General features: G+C 47.1%; 1 protein-coding gene across 1 annotated transcript; it reads left to right on the forward strand.

The window, feature by feature from the left end:
• Positions 1-743: 743 nt before the first annotated feature.
• On the forward strand, positions 744-3,486 carry PRRG3 (proline rich and Gla domain 3). Its single transcript, XM_049644449.1, has 2 exons — positions 744-902; positions 1,289-3,486. Exons 1-2 carry the CDS (start codon positions 843-845, stop codon positions 1,814-1,816), a joined length of 588 nt encoding a protein of 195 aa, XP_049500406.1. The 5' UTR covers positions 744-842; the 3' UTR covers positions 1,817-3,486.
• The last annotated feature ends 7,906 nt before the right edge of the window (positions 3,487-11,392 follow it).

The following is an 11,392-nucleotide window of genomic DNA, read 5'->3' on the forward strand; positions in this document are numbered from 1 at the left end:
AGGCTTACGGAGGCATATAGCTGATACTATGCCAGGTAGTTTGACTGTAGCTGTGTCCCTTCCTTTGGAATAAGTTGATATGGCTAGCACTCAATGACATTTTTACAGGAAGCATCTGTGCCCAGTCTACAAAGACTTATATTCTCCCTGCTACCCTCTTTCCAGAGGCACTCTTAGATTCGTATGCATCCAGTGCCTTGATCTAGCCCAGATTGGGTTTGTAGTAGACTGTTTGGGGCTAGGCTGTTGATGACGGCACAGGTGGCCATTCAGGCGGACGGACGCCACCCTGGTAGACTGCTGTGGGGTGATTAGGTATTGGTCACCAGCATCAGTCTATAGGGGAGCCAATTCTCATGATAAGGGCTCTGATGTCTCTTTTTGAGGTGAGGCAGAAGATACTGGGTACTTTCTCTGTGTTGACTACAATACTCAAAATCCTTCATGTATATTGTTCTTGTGCAACAAGCACCTCCCTCTCAGATCCCATTTTCCTCCATAACACCAGAGGCCTGAATCTTGCTGGGTTCATGGTATTCTAAGCAGATGCATCATGGTATCACAGAAAGTTGGCACTTTCGTCCCTTTTACAAAGGGCTAGTCATATCTGGGGTGGTGTCTTGCCCACTGGTAGTGTCTTGCTTTCCTTTGTCACTGTATTTCTGTGTCTGGGCTGAGTCTGGTTTGAAGGAGCCCCTGGGTGCCTTCCTATTCCAGGCTTCAGTGCAGCTCTCTCTTCAGTGTTTCTGGAGGCCAAGAATGCCCATTCTGTCCTGAAACGGTTCCCTCGTGCCAATGAATTCCTGGAGGAGCTGCGCCAGGGTACCATCGAACGAGAGTGCATGGAGGAGGTCTGCAGCTACGAGGAGGTCAAGGAGGTGTTTGAGGACAAAGAGAAAACGGCATGTACTGTCCTGGGGTAGCTTCTGGGAGCAGGGGGAGCCTCAGGAATAACAAAAGCAGGCCCTGGTATCTCACACCAGTCAGAAGCAATAAAGGAAAGCCAGTCCAGTCTAAGGCAGGGCCACTGGGGCCATAGAAGGACAGACAACATGTCTTCAGAGTCCCAGCTGCCTGATTATGGGGACCTCTTCACTTGGGAGCGTTGTCCTTTATCCTGGGTGCATTACATAGCCTCTCTGATAGGCCTCGGAAGCCAGTAAGATGCAGTAGGGTGGGGAGCAGCCGCAGGCCCTGCCAAACACACCAGACTTGCTGAAGGTCTATGAGGTCCAGCTGGGGCATGAGCTCTTGCATATAAATGTAAGTGGCCATTTTTCTTTTGTAGATGGAGTTCTGGAAGGGGTACCCGAATGCAGTCTACTCAGTTCGAGACCCTACACAAAGCCCAGATGCCATGTATGTGGTTGTTCCCCTTCTGGGGGTGGCATTGCTGATTGTCATTGCCTTGTTCATCATCTGGAGGTGCCAGCTGCAGAAAGCCACACGACATCACCCCTCGTATGCTCAGAACCGGTACCTAGCCAGTCGCGCAGGGCACAGCCTCCCCCGGGTCATGGTGTACAGGGGCACTGTGCATAGCCAGGGGGAGTCCTCTGTGCACCGTGAGGCAGGGAGCAATCCTCAGGTGGTGCTGGGGCCTAGTCGAGGGGGCAGAACCACGGTCCGCCTCGAGAGCACCCTCTACCTCCCTGAGCTCTCTCTCTCCAGGCTGTCCAGTGCCACCCCTCCCCCATCCTACGAGGAGGTAACTGCACCCCAGGAGAGCAGCAGTGAGGAGGCAAGTGTCTCTTACAGTGACCCACCCCCAAAGTATGAGGAGATAGTGGCCACCAACCCTGGCTCAGACAAGTAGTAGGACTCATGTCCTGTCCAGCGTGAAAGCCTCTTTCAGGGGTCTCTTATTTTATTTTTAACTTCTTAAAGACTGTGCCACCACAAAACAGCCTTAGCCTCCTTGTTGCCAAATAATTTCCTAACCGTGGATTTGTAGGAAGTCAGTTGTCAGAGACAGGTGGAGGGGGGTAGGGAACACACCTGCGTCAAAGCCCCTGGGGAGAGCTACAGGCCAGAGAGTCCAGCTCTTCCAGAAGCTCCCATGCTCCTGCCATGCTGTCCTCTCATCAGGAACTGGCTTCTCTTATGCCAAAGGTATTACCCCATTGAGTTGATTGTGGCCAGAATGTCCATAGGCTCAGGCCCTGGGGCTGTGCAGCTGGCTGGAGACCTGTCTGTGTTTGGAAGCCTAGGCCACAGAGATGAGGGAGAGAAGCTAGCCCTTCAGCAACACCCTTTCCTCAACAGTCCTGTGCTTTCTGTCCTTGCTTACATTTTGAGGACAGGGACAGGACTGAACAAAAAACAAAAACAGTAATAACAAATAAATGACCAACACAATAAAACAAAACAATATAATGGGCCATTTATAGGTGACTGGGGGAAGTCAGCTCTGTGATACTCCCCTGCCCCAACATCTGCCCCTACTCCAGATTAAAAGGAATATCTAGAGCAAGCTGGAAGGAGGGCAGGGTGTGTGAAGGATGAGAAGCAGGGCCTGGCTGCCAAACTGAACATGAGGTCCACATGAACTTTGCCATCCTGGGGGCTAGCTCTGCTTCTAGTGTGCTTGGCCTCCTGAAGACCTTGGCTTTCCAGATGTGTACTGGCTGTGCTAAAACTGCTACCCGCTGGCATGAGCCCAATTATAGCCCTGGAAAAACTAATGCTGGTGACCCTGCCTGGGAAGCCCATGGCCTCTGTGTGGTTGGGGCTACAGGCTGGAGCAGAGAGCTGAAGTTTTCTCCTAATGAGGTTGATTGGCCCATGGGATGCTTAAACCCATGAACTTGGCCTCCTCAGCACTGTGCTTTCTGGCTTTGAACTTTTAGGATTTTTCCCTTTTCACAAGTAGGTGCAATGAGTTGAACTTGAACTTCAGATGATTGATTTCTCCTTAATAATAGTGCCCACCTGGGGAAAAGATCCTGAAGTGTCCCTTTTTAGAAATTTCTTGACGGGGGAGATGGGGAAGCCTGTGACCTGGGGTCAAAGGCCTATCCAGGGTGTTGCCAGGTGCTGGCATTTTTAATAACCCCTTTCTGTGGCCCAGAGGCTGCCTGTGCATTTCAGTGAGGCTTTGGACAGTAGGGGGGGGGCAGAAGTGACCCAGCCTTTAACTGTCCGTGACCATGCGAAAGACTCTCGACACCGCCTCCCCCACCCTTGCATGTCCATCCTCCTGGCCTCCGTGCCAAATCATTTTTCGTCTGTGGTGCTTTAAAAAATGTAGCAAATTTTTGTGGGGCCCAAAAGAGTGCACAGCCAGGGTCATTGGCAACCACAGCAGTTTCAAACCCACTGAGAAGACAAGCTTCTTTCTGTCAAAACAGCTCTCCGAGGCAGGCATCAGGCCTCATTCTCTGAATGAAGCCCTGCCTTGAGGCCACAGATGACTTCTGGAGGCCCCTCCAGTCCTGAAGACTTGCCCAGGGACATGCTTCAAGTTAGGAGGCTTCTGTTCTTACCCCAATGAGTCCACCAGCTTGGACAAATTGACTCGGTGGCTGGGGTTTTCCATCCCTCCCCCTACCTCCCAAGCCTATTTGAGGCTGACTGAGCTAATGCTTGTGCAGTTCTTAAAGCACCAGGGAGCCAGTGCAGTTTTCCCTTGGGAAGATTCTTCTAGAATTGTGTAGCTTATAGGGGACCAGTCTTAGTGGAGGCCTTCGTGTGATTGTTATGTTGAGTCTCAACCTGGACAGTTGGTCTCCTGCCAGTTGACACTTTCTGTCCCGTCCTTCTCTGAGAGCTCCCTGATGCCCAAGGTGCTGACCTGGTGGCATTCCAGCTTTCCTTTCTTCCTGTTTTCCTCCCTCTGGGCCTCTAACACTGCACTCCTACCCTTCCTCACAAACGTATTTTTGGCCTACAAAGGCCCTGCTTTACCACGATGGAGGCCATGGTCAGTCGTGTTTGGTCATGTTGGAGGACCTGGGGCAGCCTGAAGCTCAGGGGCCAGCCCAGCTTTCCCAGTACTTCCTCAGGCAGGTGCCTGCATGTGACCTGGGAGCATGGGAGGAGTCACTTACCCCTATGTATCTCCTCCCCACTGAGAAGAGAGCCAAGCATTGGCCCCAATGACCAGAGCCAAAAAGAGTATGTCAAGGAATGCCTGCTGCCTTTGGCATCTGTTGAGCCCTTCCCTGCCAAGCTGGGTGGAGATGGGAGGGAGCAGGAAGCAGGAACCTGGCCTGGTGGAGGACAGCATGTGTTATGTCCTTCAGGCGCTGAGTGAGGGCCTACAGGGAGAGCTCACAGGCAGTTCCTAGGGTCCTAGGGTGTTCTGTTCAGGTGCTTGGCAGCATTCTTCCAGGTGGGCTTGCCACCGTGGTCTCTGGGACGTTTTTTGTTTTTGTTTTTGTTTTTTTGCGGTACATTGTAGAAAAAAGACTGTACAGTATACAATGGTCATAACTCCTCGCGGTGCACATTTGGCTTTTACGAATGCCCTGTATATATCTTCTCAAACTCTGTCTTTGTATGGACGTTGGTTTGATACAATGCTAAATCTGTAGTAGCCACATTTTTGTTGTTTTTGGACGTGTGTGTGTGTGTGTGTGTGCCTGCCTGCACATGTGTGCACGTTGCCTTTTCTCATATGCTTATCTGAAACAATAGCTGGTGTGTGGCTATATTTGTACTAGGAGGGTTCCGGTCTGAAGGGAGGAATGTCACCTCCTGGGGCTGGACAGCCTTTTGACAGGGCCGTGAGGGAGGAGAGCTGGTATTAGCTGTCCAAGCCCCGCAAAGTCACCACCTTATGTCCCCACTTCATAAAAAGTTTTGTGAGAAGACTAAGCAGCTCCATCCTATGGGCCTTTGCCCTGTGGGACCCCCTCTCACATGTCCTTTTGGCACAGTGTCCTCTGCCCCGGCTCCTATTCTGTTGTTATCAACAGCTGAAGAAAATCTAAGCACTCCTGGACCATTTTATTTTTTAATTTTATTTTTTTGTGTGAAAAAATATGTGACTCTTGACTTTCATAATGGTGGGGCTAGTTATTTAGATATTTTTCATTAAGAAAAAAGAGAAAAGGCTTAAAAAATTCCTTGAAATATGACTGTCGCTTGTTTTCAAACAAAAACTTTTTAAGACTTTTTAAAACAAGAATCACAAACATGTCCTTCCAGCGCTGCTCCCCATCACCTGGGGTTTTCAAAATGAAAGCACAAGGGAAAGAGTGAGGCACACCGGTGCCCAGTAACACCCAGCAGGCTGACTTGGAGGCCAGTGACCTCCTTTTGTGCTGGCGATTCCCACTGCCATTAGTGTGAATTCCTTAGTGTGCTTGGGAAAACAGGAATCTGCCCAAAGGGTTGGATGTTGTCTTTCTAGTAGCCTGAATATGAGGAATTCAGGACAGGAAAGTGTCTTTTTGTTAAGGAGTAGGAGCCAGATGGTTCCTCTCTGGCTGCGGGTTGATCTTTTGACAAGAAAATGGCATCCCAGGAGAAGAAGGAAAAAACAACACTGCCTCTAGATTGTTCTTTTGTCTGGGGGGAGGGGAGGAGGGGACAGGGAGAGAGGGAGGCTCTCATATTCACCTATGCTCTGTGTTTTGAGGAGTGTGCCTGTGTGCTGTGTCTTGCTCTCATGTTCAAGGCTGAGACGGAGAGCTGGGCAGTAAACCTTTTCAGTGTGTGATTCAGAAACAAGCACATTCTCCCCACTGAACTCTGTTCATACTAATCAGTATAATTAGCTAATTTCAAAGTACTGTAATCAGACTGCCTGCAACTATGGTAAAAGCCTATTAATTTGAAGCCCACTAATTCAGAATTTATAGAAAATCACAACTTAAGATAATTCATGGTATCTGTGATTCTTGCGCTGTAGAAATTTTTGAAATATTCTTCCCTTTACTCAATTTTCAGGGTCATATATGTAAGAGGGATCTAGTTAAAATGAGCACATTTTTCAAATAAAAGGCTCAAGATATCAGGGATCCCTTCACCGTGCCTTCAGCTTTGGGGTTCAGTGATTCTTGTGTGTGAGGCTCTTTCCACATAGGATGATCTCTTGGTCTCTCTCCATTGTGGGAATGTTGGGTGCTGCAGCTTTTCATTCTCTTTTATTTACCTTATGAATAACATAGTTTGTGAACTAGCTTGCAATGTAAAGTAATATAACTGTGTATCTTGCTGAATATTCTGTAAAGCAGATGTTTCGCTAACAAGCTGGCCACTCCCATCATTTGCCCCCAAATACTAAACATACGGAGCTTTTCCTTTCACAGGCTGTGGGCGGTGAGTCTCTCTCTAGCAGGAATTTCTCTGACAAAGATATCCAAATAGCACACCCCCTCGGGCTCATTGCCTCAACAGTTGTTCCACTGTACTGAGACATCTGACCGTTGAACAGTGCCTGCCCTTCTCCCGCCCCCAGCCTGAGCATTAACACAGATATTCAAGATTGGAACAAATCCCACTGCTGCTTTTGCCTCCCGATCTCTCTCCTTCCGGATGCCACTTTCCCAGGCCTGAACACACCTGCTATTTCACTCTGTGATTGTGAATTTGTGACAGTGGAAACCCTGATATGTGCAACTCAGCTTATAGACATGATTACTGTGAAATGGATTAATTTTGATACCACTTTAAACTGTGCTTGTATTCATGTGTTGACCCATGTCAGCTGGAAAATCTGTACATTCAGTAGTATGTCAGGATTTCACTGGAGCCTGGGAGCAACAAACACACTTGCTTCTAATTCACTCTCTCTCTCTCTCTTTTTATAATTGTTGAGTTTAGCTGTTAAATTTTGTCTCTTTCTGTACAAAAAGATAATTAATAATAATAAAGAGCACCTGGCATTCACTTGTGTCCTGTCCTCATAGGTCTTGGATCCCTGCTGACTCCCAAACTTGCAGGAGGTGTTGATGGTTGTGGGCCATCAACTTTGTTTTGGAAAAAACTTGTTTTTTCCAAAAGTCAGACTGTAGATAAGGAAACAGCCCAAACCAGTTTAGAAGCAGGAAGTAGAGGGATCCTGGGTCCTAAAGTTTGTCCTCATGTTTGTAAGATGATCTCCTGACCCATCCCCCTGGGATGAGGTTAGTAAAGTCTGTCACAAATCAAGTTAGCAACTTCCCTGTCACCTGATCCCTGGTTACTCACAGAAGTGTCTCTTGCTAGAAGGATTCCTGGCTTGGTTTCAGAGTTGGGGGAGGGGTGAGAGAGAGAATTTTCCCTGTATCCTGTGAAGGTAGGACTTAATACTCAGGCTTCACCTTGGTTCAGCTTCTTGAATTCTGAGGATGGCAAGACTCAGAGACTATTCGGAGGGCAATGATGCCTTAGCTTCCCCTTGGTGGAAGCATAGTCTTAGCTACAAACAGTCCCAGCATTGGTGTGGGATGAGATATGGCCATGGGATATCACCAGTGCAAGTTGGGCCAATCCCCAGGAATGAAAATAATCCACCCTTTAATAGGAAAAGCCATGGAAGTGTTGAGAAAATGACAGTGAAACTTAAGACCTCCTGTGAGGATTGAATATGTAGCCTACATGCCAGAAATAGCAACCAGAGGCGTTGGGTTCCATTCTTACCCCAGACTGGCTTGTTGAGTAATGTCAACGTTCTAGGGATGCTGAGAAGTTAAATGAATACTCTTCAAGCAGACTTCAGTACACACATGGGATCACATTCTGAACATGGGTTTTGAACTTTAGGTTCTATTTGTCAGAAACAAAAATTCTAGGCAGTGACTTAAAAGTCTGAAGGTAGCCCATGTAAGGAAGCCAGTATGTGAGAGAGACCCCTGGCTTCCAAAGTCCTGCTGGGACACCATCCAAGGGATTGGGTCTCCCTCTCTTGTTTACCTGCTATACCACAAGATCACAGGTTCTAGCGGCAAGACACTGTGATTGCTTGTGGATGGTGAGGGCAAGTCAGGGGCAGGAATTTAAAGGAGTGATAGTAGGGAACAGGGCAGGGGGGCGGGGCAGGCGGGTGCAGATACTGTGCTCCTGGGTGTGGCTTGGAATCCTTTCTGTCATTCTTTCCTTAAGCCCCAATCCCGTACTACTGCCAAAGCCTTTGAGGAGCTGGTCTGAGACTGCACAGAGTGAAGGGATGAAAGGATAGTGGGAAGATCCATGACTTGTGCTTGGAACTAATCATAATCAGCATTTATTGAGCACTTAGGGTATGCCAGGCCTTGCACATGTATTAACTGAGACAGTCCTGCCAACAAACCTGTGATAGCTGAGAGAAGCAAGGACAGAGAGGTATGCCATTTGGTCAAGGGCTCACAGACAGGAAGTGCTGCCATCATCATGTGAGCTCAGGTCTTCAGTGGTTGCCCCACCCCGAGCCACTCATATGACAGTGCTGGTCTCTTTTGGAGGTCAGTTTGCTTTTGTTTTCTTGTTGATTCGCCAACCCTCCAGCATCCCCACACCTCCTCCTGCCCAACTATTAATTCCACAGGGCAGAGAACCTGTAAAAGTTTTTTCTCCCTAGTTCTTCCTCAGAACTTGTCATGGTGGCTCACAGTCAGTGTTCAATGAAATAAAATGTGTTGATTGATTATATTCTCCAACCAGAACCCAACCTTCAAATGTGTTAGTTTACTTGGGCTGCCATAATGAAGTGCCACAGACTGGATGACTTAAAAGACACAGATGTATTCTCTTACAATTCTAGAAGGTGGAAGTCTGAGATCCAGGTGTTGGCAAGGTTGGTTTCTAAGGCCTTTCCCTTTGGCTTCTAGACCATCCTTTTCTGCCTGTGTCATCACATGCTCTTCCTTAGGTGTGTGTTGGTGTCTTTATCTCCTCTGGGTGTAAGGAAACCAGTCAGATTAGATTAGGTCCCATTCTTTTGATCTCATTTAACCTAAATTACCTCTCTAAAGATCCCATCCCCCAGTATAATCATATGCTGAGGTACTGGCAGTGAGGACTTCAACATATGAATTTGGAGGGGGTGGGAGACACAATTCAGCCTATAACATTCCACTTGTAGCAGAGGGAGTCTTTGTTGTTCTTTATTCCAATCCTGAGCACATCATACACACTCTGGAAAAGCTTGTGGGTGAACATCATTACTTCTCTTAGGTACTAGCAAAGACAGGGGCACCTCGTTAGTTTCAAACAAGACCCCAGAGCAGTTTCTTCCCTGCCACAAATGGACAGGCCTGGGACGGTTGCCAAAGGTGCCAAAAAGGCAAGTGGAATTGGGAGAGAAGTGGGTTTCAGAACAGTTTTCCCAGGGTCCCTCTGTTGAGAGTGATGTGAGAACCCAAAGCCTGAAAACAGACAAAATTTTTGTTCCCCCTCAGATTTTTTTATAGACAAAATATGTTGTTTTTATGAATGACAAAACCAGCAGCAACAATAGCAGTGACTTTCAGCAACTTCTCTTCTCTGAAGAGCTCAAACTATATGATGAATTCAGTTTCACTAGTCTTTATGTGCTATAAAAATAGAGGCTGGGTAACATTTCATATCAGGCTGGTTACAGTAAATCATAGCAGCACAGTGGGTGGACTGGTCAGTCCTAGCACTCCCGAATTCTGGGACTGACAAGGGCATACTGGGGTAGGTGCTGGCAGAACATGATGTTCTACGAGCCGGTGGTGTCCCTGTTTCAAACAAGGCCATAGGGTTCCAGTAGGGAGTGCAGCAACATTCTAGGTCTTACCTTTCTGGAGCTCTGGGCCTAGTTTTGTGGAGGCATTAGACAACCCACAGCAATGAAGCATGTCAAACTTTCTGCTGGGGGAAGTCCAGGGTGCTGGGACTAGGGTCTGACAGAGAAAGCCTTTCTGAGGAAGCCATGCCCAACCTAAAGTTTGAAGGATGACTAGGAATCAGGCAAAGAGCACTGAAGACAAACCAGGCAGAGGAATGGCATATGAAGACCCCTAGAGTCTAGCAAGGCCATCAAGCTTTTATGGAAACAGAAGAAGCCAGGGTATCATAAGGGGCAATCCTTGTGCAAGATGAGGTTGGAGAGGCAGAGGGAAGGCAGCCATGTGAGGTCCCAAGGTCATATTCAGAGCTATAGTTTTTACGCCCTAGCCAGAATGGGAGGGCACTGAGGACTGCTTTGAGGAGCAAGAGGACATGGCCAAGCCTGTTATATTTAAAACAATCAGTTGGCCTGCTATGTGGGGAATGGGCTGAAGGTGTCATGACGGGATATAAGAGATAAGGCAGGAGGCTATGCAGTCATCCAGGCAAGAGGCATTGGTGGGATTGCCAAGGATAGTGGCAAAAGAAACAGAGAGAAGTAGACTACTGAGAAGATTTTTGCTCAAACACTGAATTATATATTGAAGAGGTTGTATCAGGGTTCTCCAGAGACACAGAACCAGTACGAGATGTATACAAGAGATAGACAGAAATACAGGTATCCCCCACTTTTCAATAGTTTGCTTTACACTACTTTGCTTTTATGAAAGACCTACATTACTGCTTGTTTTCACTAACTGAAAGAAATCAGCAGATTTTTGCTTTTACAAAAAAATAAAAGGCCAAAAGAGATAATAGTGGTTATCCTTCAACATTTGTTTTGCAGTGACATGTTACAGAGGCAGTGCACACGTGGAGCAGCACTTGGTGTCTCAGTATCAAACTGCCATAGCTGTGAATTGTGTCTGTGAGCAACTGTGCTTCATCTGTTTTTAAAAGTTTTTGTTTCAATTCCATTTAGTTAACATACAGTGTTATATTAGTTTCAGGTGTACAGTATAGTGATTCAACACTTCCATACAACACCCAGTGCTCATCACAAGTGCCCTCCTCAATCCCCATCACCTAAGTTACCCATCACCCCACCCCCTCCCCTCTGGTAACCATCACTGTGTTCTCTATAGTTAAGAGTCTGATTCTTGGTTTGTCTCTTTCTTTTTCCCTTTTGCTCATTTGTTTTGCTTATTAAATTCCACATATAAGTGAAATCATATAGTATTTGTCTTTCTCTGATTGACTTATTTGGCTTAGCATAATACACTTTAGGTGCATCCATGTCATTGCAAATGGCAAGATTTCATTCTTTTTAATGGCTGAGTAATATTCCATTATGTGCTTTTACAGGGGTGCTTGGGTGGCTCAGTCGGTTAAGTGTCTGACTTTGGCTCAGGTCATGATCTCGAGGTTTGTGAGTTAGAGTCCCCTGTTGGGCTCTGTGCTGACAGCTCAGAGCCTGGAGCCTGCTTCAGATTTTGTGTCTCCATCTCTCTCTTCTCCTCCCCCACTCATGCTCTGTCTCTCTCTCAAAGAGTCTAGACAATGTGCCTGGTGGGGGCAAAACTTTCAAGGAATTGAGAAAGGACAGTAGCACGAATGAGACAAGACACAAAGGGAAGACTTTTTTTGAATATTCAGGTCATTTTAATTAAACAAATACTTTATGAGCTCCTGC

Source organism: Panthera uncia, chromosome X (assembly GCF_023721935.1).
Source record: "Panthera uncia isolate 11264 chromosome X, Puncia_PCG_1.0, whole genome shotgun sequence".
Taxonomy (NCBI): Eukaryota; Metazoa; Chordata; class Mammalia; order Carnivora; family Felidae; genus Panthera; species Panthera uncia.

Bases quoted from the DNA above. Each gene is read 5' to 3' on its own strand.
- PRRG3 (XM_049644449.1), top strand. From the start codon at position 843: ATGGAGGAGGTCTGCAGCTACGAGGAGGTCAAGGAGGTGTTTGAGGAC. The intron at 903-1,288 runs GCATGTACTGTC...TTTCTTTTGTAG, and splicing joins TTGAGGACAAAGAGAAAACG to ATGGAGTTCTGGAAGGGGTA.